Here is a 24,200-nt window from a genome sequence, read left to right on the forward strand (position 1 = left end):
ATACAGTGCCCGGAAATATTAATGTACCTTCAGGTTTCCGTCAGCCGTGATGCGCAGCCGGTTACAGGAGCCGCAGAAGTGCTCAGACATGGACGTGATGAACCCGATGTGGCCCTGGAAACGTGGCACTCTGTAGGCCTGTCAGGGAGAGACGACGTGGAGAGGAAATCGGTAATGGAATGCAGAATATGTATCAGTAACCATGAACCAAGAGTCGCTGAGCAAACTGTACTGGAGCAGAAGCTTTGTACTCTTGTCCACAGGTAGAACAGGCAGCATACATTTATTTAACAAGACGCCAAATAAATATTTAATAAACCGCAATATATAAGAGGTTAGGCGCAAAAGAATAATGAAGATGGGCACAGTCGATGCCCTCGCAGACAATGGGCACTGTAGCCAAGATGGATACAATAGGGCTAAGAGCAGCGTGGGGGCTCTACGTACCTTGGAAGTGCTGGACATTTCGGTTGGTAGTTTCTCCAGCTCCGGCCACCTCTGACGGATGGTGTCCAGCATTTCCTGGTAACTCACCATCTTCTTAAAATTCCACTTGTTTCCTATTTAAGGGAGAACTATTTGTAAAAAGCAGGGGTCACGCGGTTACATTGCTCATCAGACCCACAGGTGAAAAGGACTATTTAAAGCAGGTATGGAGAACCTCAGGCCCAGGGGCCATATAAGCCCCTGGAATAATTTTTTCTGCTAGCCTCATCTGGCTAGCAGGGTGCCTAGAATGTCACCCTGCAGCCAGAATCTATGCAGCAGTGCCGCCTGGAGGATCCTTAGGATGCTTCAGACGGTACACCGCTGCCCTTACAGCTCCTCGAAGCATCCTCAGGGTGCTCCTGGTATTGCTGTAATCACTGGCGATTGTGGCCCCGCCCCCATGTGACTTCATATGGAAGGGGCGTGGCCTGCACCGGGCCCACGAATAATATTATATATATCAAAATGGCCCTCGGCAGAAAAAAGGTTCCCCACTCCTGATTTAAAGGGTATACACAGGAGGCAGCCATGTTATGCAACTTGTAAATTCACCAGTGACCTCACATATATGTTCACTTATCGCCAGCGAATCGGTGTACTGCATTCTCACCAAAATTGGCTCAGCCCACAAGATGGCTGCTTCCTCTGTGGTGTTGATGACGGACGAACTGTTACAGGTGCTGGCGAACACACAGGGTCAGCTTATGTTTTGGTCAAACAGTATAACTCAGGCAGACTTACCATCGAATGGCATGTACTCGATAAACCGCACCTCCAGAGGCTGCTTCTCTGTGAGCGCTACGAAATCCAGGAGCTCATCCTCGTTCAACCCCCTCATCACCACGCAATTAACCTGGACGGAGACAGGTGTCAGAGGTCAGAGTGTGTGGGACTAGAACAGAACTGCACTATTCACAGAGAGACAGACAAAGGCAATAAGGACCAATCTAGGAAATAAGGTAAAATAAACTTCAGGACATATGTGACGCTTTGTGCTCCAAAATGTATTCTAATCAATAGGGATGTGTTTGTGAGCGGGTCAGCTGGTATAATGTGGAATGAATATAATAATTATAAGTCTGCATTTATTATAACTACGGTTTACAAGAGAGTTCGGTTCCGGATATTTCATTCCACGTGAATCAACCATCCAGCTGGAGCTTCAGGATCTCGGCATTCACAGTTATTGCATTTCTCCGCAATGACTCCATGTAATAGCTCATGGTGGCAGGTTATGGAGGAGGAAGGAGGAGAACAGATGCAGCCACCTCCACCACTGTGAGACATGAGGCTTGAGGCATGACAAGCTCCTCCTTATTTTCTGAAAATCAGCAGCCAATGAGCTAATGACTCTCGGTCCCTGCCACCAAAGCACATTTATTTTACCTGCAGCCTCCACAACGGCCAAAATCATGGCTACACTATACTCAAACAAAGCATAATTCACCATCTCCAATAACAATCTGTTCTTCCACCAAATGTCACTCCTGCAGAGAATGTACAATGCTTAACGCAGAACTCAGGATCACAAGTGTCAGCTGCAAGAGCTTTGTCATCTACTCTACTTCAGGTAATTGGATTGTTCCTCCCATCTTTCCTAGTGTCACGTAACGCACATGATTTTCCTACTTACCATCAGGCCCCTCTCACTTAGTGTCGGGCCCTACAATGCTGACCTCCCTAACATAAAGAGTCTCTCTCCTGGCATCAAGTACCTCACAACTTTTCCTCTTCCTCAGCATCAGGCCGCTCAACGATGGCCTCTTCAGTTTTATGTCGCTCAACAATGATCTCTTCTTTTGTATCAGGCATTTCAACACTGATCTCTCCCAAATCACCCCACCCATTAATGCTGACCCTTAGCATCAACCCCACAACAACTCCATTTGTGTGAACCCCTGTCTTACCATGAGGCTGCTCAACAGTCATACAGCCTCTCAATGCTGACAACTCCCAAAGTGCCAGGACCTACCCCTCTGACCTCTTCCTTGTCATCAGGTGAATCTTCCAGAATTCTTCCAAAGTGTCAGGAGACTCAACTATGACCTCTTCCTTATCACCAAGCTCTCCAACATTGACCTCATCATTATCATCAGGCCCCTCAACACTGACCTCTTCCTTATCACCAAGCTCTCCAGCACTGACCTCATCATTTGGCCCATCAACGTAGACCTCTTCCTTATCACCAAGCTCCAAAATACTGACCTCATCATTATTGTTAAGCCCCTCAACACTGACCTCTTTCTTATCACCAAGCTCTCCAGCACTGACCTCATCATTAGGCCCCTTAATATTGACCTCCTCACTAGTGTCAGGCCACTCAACATTGACTCAAAGTCCAACTCTTCCCGAGCATCAGGCCACTCAACACCGACCTCTCCATTAACATCAGATTCATCAACAGTGATCTCTTTCTTTGTATGCAGAGAGTGTTCAAACATCTATTAATTATTTTAAAAAGTCTACCGAAGGCGTCAAGAGCATAGAAGTGCCGGTACACGATTTACAGGACATATAGAGCATAAGTAGTTTGTTGATAGCGGTTACATACAGATGTGTCCTCATTCATCTAGCCTCAATACGCCACGCAGGGTGACTTGCCTGGCGTGAGTGAGCTGCGAGGTCCCGTGCAACTCTGCTAAAAAAAAAAAAAAGACAAATATGCATCTAAGTGGCAATATGATGTGACGAGGACGCACCAGGGACTGTGCCGAGTAATTTGTATATCTGTGTGCGACTGAGTCCGTAAACAGAACTTGGCGTGGAAAAAAAGCTGTGGCTGCTACATCGTAGCTCTTTGCATGCTCATTCAGTTACATACTGTACAAGTGTGGTCATCAGGAATCAGCAAGGGAGTACAATCTATTTTTGGGGTGGTGGGCCAGTAATAGCGGTCATGGCGAGTGGATCCGGGTTTAGGACTTCTGTCCGGAGTGATTGAGGCTTGGAACGGCTCCACCTAATGTGCAGAAAAGGCCGCAGTTGACCAAAATTTCTCCAGCAGGTGTCGGGTAAATTTGGAATAATTTGAAGCCGGGTTTATGCGCTTTTTCCTTAAATCCAGAGCCTCCGATTGTCATTTGACTTTCTGCGATTCATTCTCGCTGTTTGAAGTAGACAGGAGTGTGTTAAAGAACATCGACATAAGACCCTTGGTGGATTCAAAGCCTTTCAACAGTAGGAGTCGTCCTGCCAGAGAGTAACCTAAATTATCTTACCGGCAGGAAACGGTGGAACAGTCACACAGAAGTAAATACGATTCCTAAAAGTCAGAAAACTGAGGTAATATACCCAGTTTCTACAGGTATTTTAAAAAACTATTATATTTGTGTTTGACCAGAATAGAGCCATTTGAGGCGAGAGTCCTGGGGTTGAGATGAATGGAGACAGAGGACCTCATTCAGAGGCAGTCGCTCTCTCTGAATGAGGGCGGGCGCTTTTTTTGGTGCGGCCTCCTGGTCGCTAGCTAAGCTGTGCTTAGCTAGCGACCAGGGTGATGGTCGCGATGGTGATCACCATCGCGACCATCGGTGCTTGCGACGAGACCCTAAGGTTGGGTCTGGGCACTCGCAAGCCCCAGGGAGCTTTCTGCTCGGATGGAGCAGGACGTTCCCCACTGACATCACTGATGATGTTAGTGCGGCCGCTCTTAAGGAACGCCTCCGTTTTGGAAACCACCCCCCCGGCCCGCCTACAAAAAGGGGCGAGCTGTCGATCAACATCGACAGCCGCCCCTTTTGTAGCGAGCTCCAGAACGAGAGTTTCTCTCTCGCTCCCGGTTGCGAGGACATCGGTGGTTGCGACCGGGTCTGAATGACCCCCAGAGATTGGACCAAGCTCAATAGCCTCCCAATAACTGTACCAGATAGCGAAGAATAACTGGATAATAGGCAATAGCATGCGATGGGAGGTTTGAATAACGCCGATCTGCCTGCGTAGTAATATCTACGAAAACCGACATTGAAGGCCTCTGCTGAATGCAATATTGGATTTATTGCTTTTTCCACAAATCGGATCAACATTTTCTGGAGGGAAATGGCTGTGGTAGATAGCGTCTGAAAGAGGTACCGCAGTCTCGGTACAACAAGTATTTGAGGTAATAAAGCCAATACATGAAATAACCATATTTATTATATGTAGTTAGGTCTCTTTTTATGCAGCCTAGAAGTGTAGATCAGTTGCTCGGTGCAAACGGTCAGCTTCTCTCAGTCAAGAAAATCCCAAGATAAAATGATATTTATTGGTCTGCCACGTTAGGAATACTAAAAATGTTTTATTACATGCAATGCTAAACTATAACTTCCAGCTGCAGTTAGGTCCCAGGTCGTTCGCCAAATTGCGCCTTACTCAAAGGGATCTCTTGGTCAGATACGGATTGCGGAACATGAAATACTGATAAAAAGAGAAGTTTATCAGAAATATAAATGAGAGTCATTTCTTGCTAGCTGCAATTACTATTCGCCCAGGACATGGATACTTTATGATGGATAGTCACCTCTCTGGGGGGCTAATAAATTTAGGAGACATACCTGCCAACAAAGCATACATACCAGCACACTTGTTAAATAAATTAAAAACACAAAAAAAAGTGAAAACATCTGCCTGAAACGAGCCAGGTTTACAAGCAACGGTCTTGGATTATTTATCTTAGCACATAGTAAAAAATCATTAATGTAAAAGGTAGAAAGTGCTTGTTGAGAGGCTCCCCGTCTGCTCCCAGGGCTGGTACGGAGCCAAACGAGAGGTATATAGAAACGCACGGTGCACGGGCTCCGGGCTGGGATTTCTTGGCGGGAACCCGTTTTGCATTTTAACACATAATATTTGAGGAAAGACCAAAAATAATGTTCTTTCCAGAGATATACACTTTGCTTTCTGCAGAGGCCGGCAATAAAAACAGCAACGTTGACCCGAAGACGTAGCTTTTCCCGAAACGTTGAAGTTTATTAAAATAACCACCCCCCCACCACATAAACAAAATGGCTGCTCCTGGCACCACGTAGAGGTCACATCATCAATTCAGTATTTTGCATCTACAAACAGAATCACGCAAAATGAAAACAGCGCTGTGGATTATTTACAGAGATGAATTTGAATAGAATTATTTCCTATATAGCAAATCGTGTATACTTACATAAAACATGCGGCTTGGTTATACTCTTAAAAGCATATTTATTACATATGAAAAAAATTAAATATTCAATATATCAATCACAATTATGTTCCAGATACTGCAATACCTGAATATTCATATAATATCATATCCATCTACAAACAGAAACATGCTTTCTACTCTGTTACAAAGCAGTTTCCTAAACCGTTTTGCTCATTCGTAGAAAAGCCTCCGGGAGGTGAAAGGGCTGATCTGTAGGACAGCTGGAGGCCCACCCATTGTGCGCCATAGAGGTGTGCAATGGGCCACTAAGCTAAAGATGCATATAGTACATCAGAGGGACCTATACACTTCAGACTTTCCTTTGTATGGACAGAAGGGACATGTTCTGAATCTTGAATGATATATAATGGGAATAATTAACAAAATTATTAATATTAATATTAAATAGTAAGTTCAATGTTCCATTACCTGTACAACAACAGCTCCTCTGTGACATAAGATGTACTTTTAGGTTACAGTTGGTGGCTACATTATGTATTACATACAATATATGCATCGAGGCCACTTGTGCATTACATGGAAGATAATGGGGAATATAGCTATAGGAAAGGTCTCAGGAATACCAGTGACAGAAAGCTGAGAAGCAGCACAGTGTGAAAGGGAATGAAATCCTGGGATGTATAAAAAAAAGGGACAATATTATTATTATCTAATATTTATATGGTGTCACACAGGCTCTGCTGCACCGTACATAGGGGTAAAAAAAAGATTATTGTTCTCCTGGGAGATTACATTGGCCGCTGCCTTGCTGCGGATACCTCCATCTACCTAAACACAACACGTATTTATAAAGGTGTGATTTATCTTTAACCCGAATATATGTAAAGTGCAGCTCGGGACCCATTACCAGGAATGCGTGTAATACTTTTTTTATTGTAATTCGGAGCGCCATGCCTAAAGCACTGAAAAGAAAAAAACATCTATAAATGACCCCGTCTTTCTCCATCTGGCGCTATCCGCGTCATACCTGCCCACCTCATGTAGGGAGTAACACGTGATAATCACAGTTGCTTACAAATGATAAGAAATCACATAGTGGTATATTACGCAGTAAGTGGTTTGGCGAGTGTAGAGGTCATTTTTGCACATATTTATTGTAAATATGCTTTCAGTTATTGCAAATTATCCGGCAACGATGACCCAGTAAGCCTGCGGTCGCCAACGGAAACAACAGGGAGGGTATATAAAAAAAAAAAAAAATTGCTATAGATACTGGATCATACATAGCAAAAAGCAGTCAATGGCTCCTAGTGCAATACGACACATAGTAATAGCTACCACCGCTGGATATAAATAATCCCTATAGAAATTCTGCAGATCTACAATAAATCTGCAGCATCTTCTGCTATCAGGAATCTCACCTTCACGGGATTGTACCCCAGCTCCACCGCACGATTGATCCCTTCCATGACTTTATGAAAACCTAGAGGAAGAGGACATAAAATTAGGGAAAATGTTACTTCCCTCTCGCGTGGTTCCTGAAGTAGAAAATTTCACTAAATAAAGGAGATATGTACAAAATAATAAAGAGAATAATGTACAATAAACTATCTATATGCTGACAAATTGTATTGTGCTGGGGACACAAAGCTCCCATGAACGAGAACTGTGAACAAAGATATCCAGTAACAATCACTGGAAAGGTCAGGAAAGAAAAAAAAAAAACTCAAGATAAGTATCTCTGTAATGTTGGTTTTGGAGGAACTTATCACAGAACATTCCCAAAGCCCTGGAAAGTAAAGAATGTAACAGTTTTCAGCATTGATTTACAACAGGACACGTTATCTGCTGTGATGCAGGGTCAGTTCTGAGCCACGTAATCTGGGGTGAAGTAGGGTCAGTTCTGAGCCACGTAATCTAGTGAAGTACGGTCAGTTCTGAGTCACGTAATCTGGTGTGATGCAGGGTCAAATCTGAGCCACGTAATCTGGTGTGATGCAGGGTCAGTTCTGAGCCACGTAATCTGGTGTGAAGTAGGGTCAGTTCAGAGCCACGTAATCTGGTGTGATCCAGGGTCAGTTCAGAACCACGTTATCTGGTGTGATCCAGGGTCAGTTCAGAACCACGTTATCTGGTGTGATGCAGGGTCAGTTCAGAACCACGTTATCTGGTGTGATGCAGGGTCAGTTCAGAACCACGTTATCTGGTGTGAAGTAGGGTCAGTTCAGAGCCACATTATCTGGTGTGAAGCAGGGTCAGTTCTGAGCCACATTATCTGGTGTGAAGCAGGGTCAGTTCTAAGCCACGTTATCTGGTGTGAAGCAGGGTCAGTTCTGAGCCACGTTATCTGGTGTGAAGCAGGGTCAGTTCTGAGCCACGTTATCTGGTGTGATGCAGAGTCCATTCGGAACCACGTTATCTGGTGTGAAGCAGGGTCAGTTCTGAGTCACGTTATCTGGTGTGATGCAGGGTCAGTTCCGAACCACGTTATCTGGTGTGATGCAGGGTCAGTTCAGAACCACGTTATCTGGTGTGAAGTAGGGTCAGTTCAGAGCCACATTATCTGGTGTGAAGCAGGGTCAGTTCTGAGCCACATTATCTGGTGTGAAGCAGGGTCAGTTCTGAGCCACATTATCTGGTGTGAAGCAGGGTCAGTTCTGAGCCACATTATCTGGTGTGAAGCAGGGTCAGTTCCGAACCACGTTATCTGGTGTGAAGTAGGGTCAGTTCAGAGCCACATTATCTGGTGTGAAGCAGGGTCAGTTCTGAGCCACATTATCTGGTGTGAAGCAGGGTCAGTTCTGAGCCACGTTATCTGGTGTGAAGCAGGGTCAGTTCTGAGCCACGTTATCTGGTGTGAAGCAGGGTCAGTTCTGAGCCACGTTATCTGGTGTGAAGCAGGGTCAGTTCTGAGCCACGTTATCTGGTGTGATGCAGAGTCCGTTCGGAACCACGTTATCTGGTGTGATGCAGAGTCAGTTCTGAGTCATGTTATCTGGTGTGAAGCAGGGTCAGTTCTGAGTCACGTTATCTGGTGTGATGCAGGGTCAGTTCCGAACCACGTTATCTGGTGTGATGCAGAGTCAGTTCTGAGTCATGTTATCTGGTGTGAAGCAGGGTCAGTTCTGAGTCACGTTATCTGGTGTGAAGCAGGGTCAGTTCCGAACCACGTTATCTGGTGTGAAGCAGGGTCAGTTCAGAACCACGTTATCTGGTGTGATGCAGGGTCAGTTCAGAACCACGTTATCTGGTGTGAAGTAGGGTCAGTTCAGAGCCACATTATCTGGTGTGAAGCAGGGTCAGTTCCGAACCACGTTATCTGGTGTGATGCAGAGTCAGTTCTGAGTCATGTTATCTGGTGTGAAGCAGGGTCAGTTCTGAGCCACGTTATCTGGTGTGAAGCAGGGTCAGTTCTGAGCCACGTTATCTGGTGTGATGCAGAGTCCGTTCGGAACCACGTTATCTGGTGTGATGCAGAGTCAGTTCTGAGTCATGTTATCTGGTGTGAAGCAGGGTCAGTTCTGAGTCACGTTATCTGATGTGATGCAGGGTCAGTTCTGAGTCATGTTATCTGGTGTGATGCAGGGTCAGTTCCGAACCAATTTATCTGGTGTGATGCAGGGTCAGTTCTGAGTCACGTTATCTGGTGTGATGCAGGGTCAGTTCCGAACCAATTTATCTGGTGTGAAGCAGGGTCAGTTCTGAGTCACGTTATCTGGTGTGATGCAGGGTCAGTTCCGAACCACGTTATCTGGTGTGATGCAGAGTCAGTTCTGAGTCATGTTATCTGGTGTGAAGCAGGGTCAGTTCTGAGTCACGTTATCTGGTGTGATGCAGGGTCCGTTCTGAGCCACATTATCTGGTGTGATGCAGGGTCAGTTCTGAGCCATGTAATCTGGTGTGATGCAGGGTCAGTTCTGAGTCACGTTATCTGGTGTGATGCAGGGTCAGTTCTGAGCCACATTATCTGGTGTGATGCAGGGTCAGTTCCGAACCAATTTATCTGGTGTGAAGCAGGGTCAGTTCTGAGTCACGTTATCTGGTGTGATGCAGAGTCCGTTCGGAACCACGTTATCTGCTGTGATGCAGAGTCAGTTCTGAGTCATGTTATCTGGTGTGAAGCAGGGTCAGTTCTGAGTCACGTTATCTGGTGTGATGCAGGGTCAGTTCTGAGCCACATTATCTGGTGTGATGCAGGGTCAGTTCTGAGCCATGTAATCTGGTGTGATGCAGGGTTAGTTCTGAGCCACGTTATCTGGTGTGAAGCAGGGTCAGTTCTGAGCCACGTTATCTGGTGTGAAGCAGGGTCAGTTCTGAGCCACGTTATCTGGCGTGATGCAGAGTCCATTCCGAGCCACGTTATCTGGTGTGATGCAGATTCAGTTCTGAGCCACGTTATCTGGTGTGAAGCAGGGTCAGTTTTGAACCACGTTATCTGGTGTGAAACAGGGTCAGTTCTGAGCCACGTTATCTGGTGTAATGCATGGTAAGTTCTAAGCCATGAAATCTGGTGTGATGCAGGGTCAGTTCTGAGCCACGTTATTTGGTGTGACGCGGAATCGGCTGTGAGCAATGTTAGTGTGTCACAGAGCTGGTGTAGCGATGGTCGGCTTTGTGCCACATTTCCTGAGGTGACACTGGACTGGCTCTGAGCCACATTTTCTGGGGTGACACGGGACTGGCTCTGAGCCACGTTATTGCTGTGACGTGGGGCTGGCTCTGAGCTACATTATTATTTATTTATTAACAGTTTTGTGTATAGCGCACCATATTCTGTTGCGCTTTACAATTTGAAACAACTTCATAGAACAAAAGTGGGTTGCAAGAGACAGACATAAAGGTAAGAGGGCCCTGCTCACACGTAATTTGATGTGATACATGGTCAGTTGTGTTCTATACTGTCCCCCCTTCTGCATTCATACTCTTTAGAGACACTGTACCCCCCATTCTGTACTCTGCTCTATACTGTGCAAGCGTTTTAAACTCTTTCAGTGCCTCCTGGAGTCCAAGAAAAACTGTAATAATATTCTGCTGTTGCACCTCCCTATTTATTATCTCTTTCAACAACCCTTAGAGAATTCTCAAACACTCTAAACTATTACTAAAACGTTACTCACACAACACATTTACTGCTGCCCCAGAGTCTATAATCCAATCCCCAGACCATAAAGAGCTACATTCATCTGTCCATTCATTCAGCCCAACAATATTCACCAGTGCTGGGAGCGTGGACGGTCTGACAAATGTGCTCACAGAACCCAATACAGCAGCACAAGCACAGAAACCAACCCAGGGACCTGGACCAGAACCCCCAGTATTAAAGTTAAAAAAAGTAATTATGATCACATATATTAATTGTTTTAGCTGTCCCAATATTGGCCTTAATTTGGTTCCTGGTGCCGAAGAACCTGAAAAGGATATAGGAAAAATTTGTGAATAGCCCCTGTCCTTAATCAGGGCTGTGTTTTATTCTACTGTATATATTTAGAGCAGAAGGCAAAATGTAATGGTCAGATACCACCATCTAGTGGGCTTGAGAGGTACTGGCCCTGAGGTTTCATCTCACAGAAAGGCAATAGAGTAAACTAAAGTTGTTTTCCATAAAAGGTTAAATGTAAAGAGGCCAATGGATTTGTTCTTGAATATCTCTGTGTTGATTTGCGTATTGCTGCTCATGGCCGTGTCAGGCGGGTGTTTTATAACCCTGAGGTTTGTCACTTCTCACAACACGGTACACAAATCGTTGCAGGGTTACACTAAGGGGTGTCCCACTTGCATTTTCATCATTCAGGCCCTGAATTGTCCTTGGTGTTTTTACATACGCTGACTAATAGGGGCGCCATTTCCATAGTATTGATAATTAAGTATTAGAAGTGTCTAGTACAGTCTTGGAATCCAGCAGAATGATATCGCTGTACTCGTGGGAGTGGAATTTCTGCCCTGCTCAGGTGTACACAGAGTGGGGAAGGCACAGAATGCCAACTACCAAGTCCTCAGTACCCGCTCAGCCTGTGCACAGTATTGTACTCACCTTTCCTCCGTACAATAAACTCAAATTTGGCCGGTACAAGGGTGTCCAGACTGACATTCAGAACATTTAATCCAGCTTCTTTCAGCTTGGGTAGCTGCCTTGCCAGGTTAATCCCATTTGTGGTCAATGCGATGGTTTGCAGTCCTTCCAGTTTACGAAGCTGTCCTAAATTAAAGGGAAAATAAATAATTCTCATTGCCCCAATTACCAAGGCTGATCGTTAGAAGCTTACAGTAGGGGAAGTGGGGCTCGTTCCAAAAGACTGACCCCCTAATAGATCACCGTCACAATCTGCCGCAGCCCGCGTTGCACACCCAGCCCTCCAATCCATAGGCTCCCTATACAGAAGAAAACGATCCTATGGAGGACGATCCCCACTATCAAGGTAACGAGGAGGGGGGGGGGATCCCTTTTTGTAATCTACACCGTCAATAACATTTCTCAAGCCTCCAAAGACATATGTATAATGAGAGTACACAATTCCTTATTACTACAAGGCCCAGATGACGGACCACTCATGTATAATACACATTTAGCGTTATTCTTGACAGAAAATAATTGGACACAATGGCGTAGCAGAGCTGCAGGGCGACCTGAGCTGGCAACGCCTCCTGTGCGCATGACGCCGGGCATAGAGAGATGTGCAGCGCTGCCGGTCACCACGAGGACGCTTCGGGCAGCTGTACAGACTGCCGTGTGCATGACTGGACATCACTGATAAATAGCTAATGGACAGATGTGTCCACATACACCTATTCCCAAATCGGGTCAAATAGCCCCTTTTGGCACGCAACAGACTTTGCGACTAAGCCGCGCCATGCCAGACTTTTCCACACAAAATATGAGTCTTATTTGCAACGCAAGTGCGACAATCACAATGTACAGGGCGCTGGAATCAAACGCTAGGCTGTGTCTGATACAAGCAAAGCCGCGCCATGTATATTGGTGCTTAAATCGGTGACTTTATACTAATTTCTTATCTAAACACACAACAGATTCTAGCTATGCTCACAAAGACACTTCTCATTCCTAATCATGTGCCGGTGTATGCCCCCCCCCACCCCCCCGGCCAATGTATGCCTCCCCTCCCTGACGGGAACCACATGTAAAACTAAGGGGAAACACCTGTGTCATGGCTGTTGCTGCCTGCCCAGTCTGTCACTGCCCCCTTATCTTCAGATCCATCCCAACAACCAGGAAAAAGTGGAGCAAAACAGATGCTCACTGAGGGGGAGATGTATCAAGGCTTGGAGAGAGATATAAAGTGGGGAAGCTGCGCAAAGCAACCAATCAGCTTCTAACTGTCATTTATCTAGCACAGTCTATGAGATGACAATTAGAAGCCAATTGGTTGCCCTTTCATTCCTCTGGAGCAGGCATTCAAATTAGAAGGAAGGTGCTAAAAACCCAGTAAAAACTATACATCTTATAATGGACAAATGCTAGAAGGGCCAATGGCCAGACGGGCTGGTCCGCCTGTAAACCGGGCCGAGCAGTTCCACCTCCCGGCGCTCTGCTCGGCCGGGACACTAAAAGACGGGGCGGTCCAGCGGGGCCACGCCCCCGTGACTCGACCCCTTTGTGGCATTGCCACGCCCCTTTTTTGTGGGCGCGCGCATTAGTGGGACTGCCAGGGCTGCTGAGCAGCCCCAGACAGTCCCTGGTTCCCAGCTAGATCAGACCTCATAGACTAGACAGGTACTAGGTTTCCAACTACAGTCAGGTGCATAAATATTGGGACATTGACAGAATTTTCATATTTTGGTCTCTATTCACCACCACAATGGCTTTGACATGAAACAAACAAGATGTGCTTTACCTGCAGCATTGGGAGTAATACACCTGCTGGCATTGGCAGCGATGGGAGTAATACACCTGCTGGCATCGGCAGCGATGGGAGTAATACACCGCTGGCATAGGATGTTCTGTGTATGCAGGGAATGTTTATGGACCTGTGCCAGTGTATTATACACCGTCCTGCTGTATCCTGGTTTCCAAGTAATTCATTCTGCCAGTCTGCTTTCCACATTCTCTCGGGAGGAGTTGTACAGTAGTTAAGCTGCAGACACACGGTACGATCTGTACCACCAGTGACTTTCAGTGAAGTCATCCTGCCACATCTCTGAGCAGGCAAAGTTGATGATATCGTCCAAGTTGGCCTGCCCGCATGTATGTACGATCATACAGTTGTGTCATTCCCCCACTACATATTCTGACCTGCCCCTAACTCAGGGATACACAGAAGTCCCCATAACCTGAATGGCCTCCAAATAAACTATAGCCAGGAGACAGCTATGTTAGGATCTCTAAGAACCCCCCCTGCCTAGTCTATGAGGTCTGATATAGTTGGAAAGCTAGTACCTGCATAGTCTATTAGTTATTATATACAGTCAGGTGCATAAATATTGGGACATTGACAGAATTTTCATATTTTGGCCTCTATTCACCACCACAATGGCTTTGAAATGAAACAAACAAGATGTGCTTTAACTGCAGACTTTCACATTTAATTTGAGGGTAATTACATCCAAATCAGGTGAACGGTGCAGGAATTACAACGGTTTCTATATGTGCCTCCCACTTTTTAAGGGGCCAAAAGTAATGGGACTATCAACTCAAAAGCTATTTCATGGACAGGTGTGGGCTATTCCCTCGTTATTTCATTATCAATTAAGCAGGTAAAAGGTCTGGAGTTGATTCTAGGTGTGACATTTGCATTTGGAATCAGTTGCTGTCGACTCTCAATATGAGATCCAAAGAGCTGTCACTATCAGTGAAGCAAGCCATCGTTAGGCTGAAAAATCAAAACAAACCCATCAGAGAGAGAGCAAAAAAATTAGGTGTGGCAAATCAACTGTTTGGAACATTCTTAAAAAGAAAGAATGCACCGGAAAGCTCAGCAACACCAAAAGACCCGGAAGACCACGGAAAACAACTGTGGTGGACGACAGAAGAATTATTTCCCTGGTGAAGAAAAACCCCTTCACAACAGCTTGCCAAATCAAGAACACTCTCCAGGAGGTAGGTGTATATGTGTCAAAGTCAACAATCCAAGGTCAGAATATGTAGTGGGGGAATGACAAGGCGTATTACTCCCATCGCTACCGATGCCAGCAGGTGTATTACTCCCATCGCTACCGATGCCAGCAGGTGTATTACTCCCATCGCTGCCGATGCCAGCAGGCGTATTACTCCCATCGCTTGCGATGGCTCATGCCCAGATGCCCCTCTATCTTTCTCATTTTTACGATGCTTTCGTTTCGGTGCCTTTCACTGTACCAAAGCGAATTTTGGAAATTTTCTTAGGCCTACAGATGCGTCCTCATACACCATTAGCTGTAATACACCATGCGGCGCGGGATGCCTGGTGCGAGTGAGCCGCCAGCTCCCGTGTGGATCTGCCAGCACCTTGCGACCGAGTCTGTAAATGAAGCACAACTTGGCGTGGAAAGAAAGCCGCGGCCGCTGCCTCGTCGGTTTCCTATACAGACCCGTTCCCACACAGATATACAAGTGGCGCGTATGAATCAGTGCAGTCTGCTGGTGCGGCTTTATTCGCGTCACATTGTGACTAAGACGCATTATTGGGCACAGAAGACGCTCAGCAGAGGGGCACAAGACCTGGCGCACCAAGAGGGGGTGACTGCTGCCATAGTGTATGAGGACACGTCAGTATACACAGTGCCAGATTACCGTCCACATGGGCCTGGAGCTGAAACCCATGAGGGGCCTATTGTGTGCCGCTGTTGGGAGTGTGACAAGTGCCGCAGCAGTGTGACTGGTGATGTGGGGTCACGACCAATGTGGTGTAGGTATGGTTTACATAGGGGTGTGGCCTGTGCTGTGGGTGTGTTTAGTTCCATGGAAGGTATTGCTGGCGCCTACCTTAAAACTAAGCGGCCACTGTTGGAAATCTGCCACTCTCTGGCCCTGATTCAGAGCCGGACGCTCTGACAGAGCGCTCGCTCTGAATCATTGACGGTCTTTTTTTTCTTTAGAACGGCCTCCTGGCCGCTCGCATAGCTGTGGGTGCTCAATTCTATTAAACGTGAAGTGAACAGTGCGGGGAATCAGCTCCTGGAGCTATTCAATTCATCGCGCTGCTAAGCCCGACTAAGGATTTCTTCTCGCATCCCTCCTGGGATGCGAGCAGAAATCTGACAGAAGTCCAGACGCGATGCTGTTTTCTGCCCTTAGCACCGAGAAACCAGCATTGCTCCGAGAAGTTTAGTCGGAGAATGCCCGTTCTCGCGCCTAAACACCCTGTTCAAGGTGCGAGAACGAGACTTCCCCGACCTAACAGCGCGCTGATTGAATAGCGCCGGGAGCTCATTCCCGATGCTATTCACTTCGCATTTAAGTGAATCAAGTCCACTGAGCGCAGTGCCGCACTGATAAGACTTTGGGCACTAGAGTGTGTCCAGAGTCTATAGTGCATGCACAGGTCACCTAGAAAATGGCCGTGGCGACCATTTTCCCTGTACTGAGCATGCACAAAACAACGGGAAAATGGCCACGGCGGCATTTTTCCAGTAATTTTTGACAGTGCTGACACCGGCGCTGACGTGGGACTCCTGAGTGGTAAGTATAATACGGGTGCAGGGGTCCAAGAGGCCCGTGTGCACCGCACACCCTGTACCCATTATAAATATGCCCCAGTGTGTGTGTGTGTATGTATGTTATATTATATATATATATATATATATATATATATATACACACACACACACGCTGTAATATATATATTGTATATATATATATATATATATATATATACACACACACACACACATACATAGTTACACATACATACATATACACACACACACACACACATACACACAATATTTATATAAATAAATAAATACTCTGGGGCCAGACATTACACTGACCTGTGGGAAGTTAATATGGACCTGCTGGGCTTCCTTCCTTCCTGTTTCCTGAGCTAGGTGACAGGATGGTGGGAGCAAGAGGGTCAGTGGGCGGAGCTTCGGACGAGTCGGAGGCGGAGCTTTGGCGAGTCAGAGTTGGGCGGGGCTACGGCTGGCCAGTCCGTCCACCGGCCGAGGGGAAGGGATGGAAGGTGGGTAAGGAGGTGTGGGAGAGGGATATATGCAGGCGGCCGGGGGAAGAGTTAGCTGGGCTGGTGGTGACAGGAAAAACAAAAAGTCTTTTTTTTTTCCTGTTTCCACCGCAGCCAGTGTATGTGGGCCTATTTTCAATGGGAGTCCTGGAGCTGTAGCTCCACCCGCCCCATTGTTAATCCGGCCCTGAGTATACATTAGTTAGGGAATATCATTTCATTTATAGTGACACAGGGACTGACTTTATACATGATCATTTCACTAAACTCATTCAGCTCACAATATATTCTCCATAGAGATGTAAGTACATGTACCGTATGTGCGGTTTGGCCAGTGCCGCTATGTATGCGTCTTCAGCCAGTATTGTGATGTGACTTTATGGTAACTACCGCTACTAGCCCTTCCCTGGTGTACAGCCGTGCGCCTGCATGCGAGACGCCCACTCAGGGCCGGATTATAAGCAGGGCGACTGGGGCGGTCGTCCCGGGGCCCCCACACATACTGGGCCCCCACATCCTGTACCCGACCTCCGGCAACTACTACTACTTACAAAAGGGAGTACAGCATTTAGCTGCCTCCGCTGCGGCCCCCGGCAGCTCAGCTGTTCCCTTACAGCGGCTGCCGAGGACGGCAACAATGGACTCGGCTGTAAGGGATCAGCTGTCTATAATCCGGCCATGCCGAGGAGACTCACTACAGTGACGGTCACAGTCCCGTGAGATTATGAAGTCAAATCTCGCAAGACTGTGACTGGTCTACAGTGAGCCTGGCTGCCTACAGTGCGTGTGAGGCGGCAGATCAGCTGCTGAGACGGACACCCAAGGAGCCGCCTCAGCATTTCCCCAGGCAAAGAGCAGTGAGCCAGAGAGCTGAAACGAAGGTAGCCCGCTGTCCCCCCACTAAAACACCCAATATTATAAATTATAATATATTATATGAGCATTAGGAAGTAATTTGTGCATATATATATATATATATATATATATATATATATATAGATACACACACATATACATATCTGCTGTGTGTATAGGAATATTTTACATATACATACACACATATATATGTATATATATATATATATATATATATATATATATACACACACACATATATATATATATATACACATACACATAAATATATAATATATGTATATATATATTATACATACATACACACACACACTGTATATATATATGTATATGCAAATGGAATAAACCACTGAAGATCAAGGGGACTTAAGTCTGATCTCATATCTATTTAGAATCTACGCATCTATCTATCTATCTATCTCATATCTATCTATCTATCTCATATCTATCTACCTACCTATCTCATATCTATCTATCTATCTCATATCTATCTACCTACCTATCTCATATCTATCTCATATCTATCTATCTATCTCATATCTATCTATCTAATATCTATCTCATATCTATCTATCTCATATCTATCTCATATCTATCTCATATCTATCTCATATCTATCTCATATCTATCTATCTCATATCTATCTATCTCATCTCATATCTATCTCATCTCATATCTATCTCATATCTATCTATCTCTCATAGCTATCTAATATCTATCTATCTATCTATCTCTCATATCTATCTATCTCATATCTATCTCATATCTATCTATCTATCTCATATCTATCTATCTATCTCATATCTATCTATCTATCTATCTATCTCATATCTATCTCATATCTATCTATCTATCTCATATCTATCTATCTATCTCATATCTATCTCATATCTATCCATCTCATATCTATCTATCTATCTATCTATCTATCTATCTATCTATCTCATATCTATCTATCTATCTCATATCTATCTATCTATCTATCTATCTCATATCTATCTATCTATCTCATATCTATCTATCTATCTCATATCTATCTCATATCTATCTATCTCATATCTATCTATCTATCTATCTATCTATCTATCTATCTATCTATCTATCTATCTATCTATCTATCTATCGATCTCAGAATGGAGATGGCCACTCCTAAATCCAAGTTAAATATAACATTACATTTTGTAAAGTGCTTTTTGTATTGTTGCGATTTTTTTTTTTTAAATACTATCAAGGTTATTCTTCCAGTCGCTCCTGCAGGTTCCGGCCGGCAGCAGAAGCTGACACTGTGCGCATGTGCAGTGTCAGCTTACCCCGGAGAAGACTTCCAGAAAAATCCCAGGGATATAACTCGCAGGGACAGCAGTTACCGAAACCGCTGTCCCTGCAAATTCCCCTTAGTACATAGCGGTAATATTTTCATTAAACCTGAAAATATTACCCGCGATATGGAACCTTAATAATCGTGGCAGTTCCTCGATTATTAATACATAGGCCCCTATATCATCTTTTTTAAGTGATTATAATATATCAACCAGCATTGTGATTGTTTTCACTTTTTTTTTACATAACATCGCCCTTATATCATTTTGATAATTTTATTGATGGGGGCCCCCACAAGTTTGTTGCCCTGGGGCCCCCAAATACCTTAATCCGGCCCTGCGCCCACTTTGTGCATCTTTAGGCTCAACCGCCAGACGCACCATCAAGACCGAAACCAGCCCCAAGCTAGGAGAGGATTCTCTGTCAGAGTATGACCTCCAATGTAAGTGACTGAGCTTCTAAGCTCGCAACCACTTTATAGACACCCCCATAACAATAATCGTGATGTACCCAATGGTATAATAATAGTGCAATGTAGCAAGTCTCACCTATGATGTCCAGCACGTCCGGGCGGATGAGCGGCTCTCCACCAGTCAGACGGATTTTATCCACTCCCTCCTGTACAAAGAGTCTGGCCAAGGTCAGGATCTCCTGGGTGGTGAGAAGGTCACTCCTTGGTGTCAGCTTAACTCCTTCTTCAGGCATACAGTACTGACCTACGTGAGAGACACACCACGTCACCCCGATACCAACTTACACCACATCACCCCAACACTGACCTACATGAGAGACACACCACGTCACCCCGATACTGACCTACAGGACAGACACCACATCACCCCCAATACTGACCTACAGGACAGCTACATCACCCCAATACTGACCTACAGGACAGACACGACGTCACCCCAATACTGAGCTACAGGACAGACACATCACCCCAATACTGACCTACAGGACTGCTACACCACATCACCCCAATACTGACCTACAGGACAGACACCACATCACCCCCAATACTGACCTACAGGACAGCTACATCACCCCAATACTGACCTACAGGACAGACACCACATCACCCCCAATACTGACCTACAGGACAGCTACATCACCCCAATACTGACCTACAGGACAGACACCACGTCACCCCCAATACTGACCTACAGGACAGCTACATCACCCCAATACTGACCTACAGGACAGACACCACATCACCCCCAATACTGACCTACAGGACAGCTACATCACCCCAATACTGACCTACAGGACAGACACCACGTCACCCCAATACTGAGCTACAGGACAGCTACACCACATCACCCCAATACTGACCTACAGGACAGACACACCACATCGCCCCCAATACTGACCTACAGGACAGACACCACATCACCCCCAATACTGACCTACAGGACAGACACATCACCCCAATACTGACCTACAGTACAGACACACCACATCACCCCAATACTGACCTACAGTACAGACACACCACATCACCCCAATACTGACCTACAGTACAGACACACCACATCACCCCAATACTGACCTACAGTACAGACACACCACGTCACCCCAATACTGACCTACAGGACAGCTACATCACATCACCCCAATACTGACCTACAGGACAGACACCACATCACCCTGACACACCACATCACCCCAATACTGACCTACAGGACAGACACCACGTCACACCAATACTGACCTACAGGACAGACACACCACATCACCCCCAATACTGACCTACAGGACAGCTACATCACCCCAATACTGACCTACAGGACAGACACACCACATCACCCCAATACTGACCTACAGGACAGACACCACATCACTCCGACACACCACATCACCCCAATACTGACCTACAGGACAGCTCTAGAATGTAACTTGGTCACAAGTACTAACTGTGTGGAGTTTGTATATTCTCCCTGTGCTTGCGTGGGTTTCCTCCGGGTACTCCGGTTTCCTCCCACACTCCAAAAATATACTGGTAGGTTAATTGGCTCCCTACAAAATTGACCATAGTGTGTATGTGTGTGAGCATGTGGTAGGGAATATAGATTGTAAGCTCCACTGGGGCAGGGACAGATGTGAATGGGCAAATATTCTCTGTGTAAAGCGCTGCGGAATATGTGTGCGCTATTTAAATAACTGGTAATAAAAAAGTACAGTAGAACTCTCTATAGTCAAGTCTCCTATCCTAACTATCTGTTAGCGTAGTATCCTTTGCAGATAGAGTAGATCTTATTTCAGTGAAGGATCATGTACAGAGGGAAAATGTTTGGCACTATTCTGTGAAGCTTGCTGCAACAAACAATGCTCCAACTGTATATATAATTTTATTTCCTCATAGATACTCCTCTAAATATAAAAACAAAACACCAAAACAAATCAGCATTAATGTGCCAGAACACACACAAGCTGTGTTCCTATAATGTAACCTGCACTGAGCTTGTGAGAAATGATCATGTAAGTTGCGTCTGGATTACACAAATAGGGATCTGTTTTGAGTCGCACACAGACGCACCCGCGTCTTATGGGCGGTCACTGGTCTGCGAGTTTATGCAAATGACCTACAAACGCCTCCCCTTGTGTACATTGTGCGGCCCCATCAGTCTTACCATCAAAACTTGCACCAGCCCTGTGGCAGGTACAGCTACATCTGGCCGTGGCCTCGTCTGGCTGCGTCTGTGTATGCAGCCGCTTGCGCTGACACGCCATAACAAGCCCACTGAACAGGCCATTTATATACTATACGCACTAGTAGCCACCTCCCAGTCACTGCTCAGGAACCGCCATCACTTTTCCACCACCTGCCTGATACCATCTATCCCGATGGCAGCAGCGCCTATGTGCGTACACGCTGTGTATCGCATGCGCCGTAGGGGTTTTCAGAACTTTTCACGCATACGTATTTGGATTGCGTGCAACTCAGAATCAGGCCCAATGATGAGTGAAATGAGCAGTCAGGGGGTACTCACATCGGAGATTACACTTCTCCGTCAGCGAGATCCTCAGATAATTGTGCTGGCGGCCATAGCGGTCTGTAAGGAAGGAGGAGAACGGCAGGGGATGCGCAGGGAGATACTTCTTCCTCTCTGTGCCCGACAAGCCCTGAGGAGACAAAAACCGGCAGATAGACCCTGATACTATAACACCCATCATTATGTACCCACACAACTATAGCCTGCAATGTCTACCACCTATATGCGAGTCTGTGAATGTCTCTGACTTCCAGCTACATTGTAAGCTCCTTGATATAAAATGAAGACATGTGACCCTAAGGGGCTTATTTACTAAGCAGTGTTAGGAGACAGAGTGAAAAGTGATAAGGTACCAGCCAATCAGCTCCTACCTGCCATCTCACAGGCTGTGTTTGAAAAATGACAGTTGGGAGCTGATTGGCTGGCACCTTATCACTTTGTCTCCTATCACTGCTTAGTAAATAGACCCCCATAGTAACTAATTTGTATAGAAGATAATTTCTGATTGGCTGCTGTGGGATAAACATTGATTTAGCTCCGCCCATGTCAGGGTGCACGGCTATATGTACAGGCGCTGGTCATAGGACAACACTAATCACCAGGGTGAGGGGCGAAGGACAAGCAGGGAACCATCACATAGCATCTTCTTTACCCAATTCAGTGGAGAAATCGTTTAAGGTCATGGTAGGCAGTCAGGCTGTACGCCATTGTCTCATGAAGGGCTATATAACTGGAGGGGTGCACTAAGTAACAGAGATGCTAAATATGGCTCCACAGCAGTGTAAATAGGAGGATGTAAATATAATTATGTACACAGAATGATCCGCCATTAGGTAAATAAGTGGTTGTTGACAAAGATTTATGTGAAGAAACAAAGGGATACATTTAACTATTTCAGATGCACCAACTTTGTGTGGAACTAAAGAGAACAGGTATTTAAACAGGTACAGCCATGGCGAAAAGTTCTGAGAATGACACAAGTCTTGGTTTTCACAGAATCTGCAGCTTCAGTGTTTTTATGATGGCAATTTGCATATACTCCAGAATGTCATGAAGAGTCATCAGATGAATTGCAATTAATTACAAAGTTCCTCTTTGCCATTGCCAAGCAATTAAGAGCTCATTCAGACCCGAACGCTAAGCTGCGCTCTCACGCAGGTAAAAGGGGCCGGTTATGCAAATGCCGCGATCGCACTGTCTGGTGGAAGGACGCCCTCTATGTCTTAGAGAGTGAGCGCACGCCAGAGTATAAATCCGCCCACCTTTCTTTCTTAGTACACGTCATCTCCTGGAAGTGTTTCATTAATCGGATACATCGTGAACCATCGGAGCTGCACGCAGCACTTTTGGTAGACCTTACTCCACCCCAAGCACTGCGATCACTGCTGGCTCAAATACAGCCAAGTGACGTGTACACTGACACTTCCATGCTAATTATGAACACCCCTAAAACGCCCAGACACGCCTGCGTTCGCACATCCACTCCCCCGTTCACAAGCACCTTCCCGTTACCACCCACAAATGGCGCTGTCACTCAAATTAGCGTCCAGTCTGTGTTGTGCGAGCACACAATCCCCGACCACACTGAGTGACTCACGAATGCATACTTTGATGCATACGCAAACATGCCATAATTGCCCATAGCGTGCGTACGCAGCTTAGTGAACAAGTCTGAGGGGTCTATTTACTAAGCAGTGTTAGGAGACAGAGTGAAAAGTGAGAAGCCTGTGATCAGGTGCCAGCCAATCAGCTCCCAACTGTCATTTTTCAAACACAGCCTATGAGATGACAGGTGGGAGCTGATTGGCTGGCTTAGTAAATAGACCCCTGAATCGGGCCCTTTATCCGAAAAATAACATTTCCACTGCATTTCAGCCCTGCCACAAAAGGACCAGCTGACATTAGGTCAGTGATTCTCTCATTAACACAGGTGAGAGTGTTGACGAGGACAAGGCTGGAGATCACTCTGTCATGCTGCCTGAGTTAGAATAACAGACTTGAAGCTTTAAAAGGTGGGTGGAGTTTGAAATCATTGTTCTTCCTCTGTTAACCATGGTTTCCTGCAAGGAAACACGTGCAGTCATTTTTGCCTTGCACAAAAAGGGCTTCACAGGCAAGGATATTGCTGCTAGTAAGATTGTACCTAAATCAACCATTTATCAGATCATCGAGAACTTAAAAGGAGAGAGATTCAATAGTTGTGAAGAAGGCTTCAGGGTACCCAAGAACGTCCAGCAAGCACCAGGACCATCTCCTAAAATTGAATCAGTTGGAGGATTGGGGCACCACCAG

The 24,200-nt window shown here is 45.8% G+C and overlaps 1 protein-coding gene across 4 annotated transcripts in view; it reads right to left on the bottom strand.

Moving 5' to 3' along the window:
* MOCS1 (molybdenum cofactor synthesis 1) overlaps positions 1-24,200 on the bottom strand; it is a 60,994-nt gene that overhangs the window by 21,123 nt on the left and 15,671 nt on the right. For all 4 annotated transcript variants that reach the window (XM_088445371.1, XM_088445369.1, XM_088445372.1 and 1 more), the window contains exons 2-8: positions 21,906-22,038; positions 19,464-19,631; positions 11,637-11,801; positions 7,027-7,088; positions 1,231-1,342; positions 448-560; positions 28-138 (exon numbers count right to left, since the gene is read on the bottom strand). In XM_088445371.1, coding sequence (XP_088301497.1) covers positions 28-138; positions 448-560; positions 1,231-1,342; positions 7,027-7,088; positions 11,637-11,801; positions 19,464-19,631; positions 21,906-22,038 — 864 coding nt within the window. The remainder of the gene's footprint in view (positions 1-27; positions 139-447; positions 561-1,230; positions 1,343-7,026; positions 7,089-11,636; positions 11,802-19,463; positions 19,632-21,905; positions 22,039-24,200) is intronic.

This window comes from Taudactylus pleione, unplaced genomic scaffold, assembly GCF_031769625.1.
Source record: "Taudactylus pleione unplaced genomic scaffold, aTauple2 ptg000378l, whole genome shotgun sequence".
Classification (NCBI taxonomy): domain Eukaryota; kingdom Metazoa; phylum Chordata; class Amphibia; order Anura; family Myobatrachidae; genus Taudactylus; species Taudactylus pleione.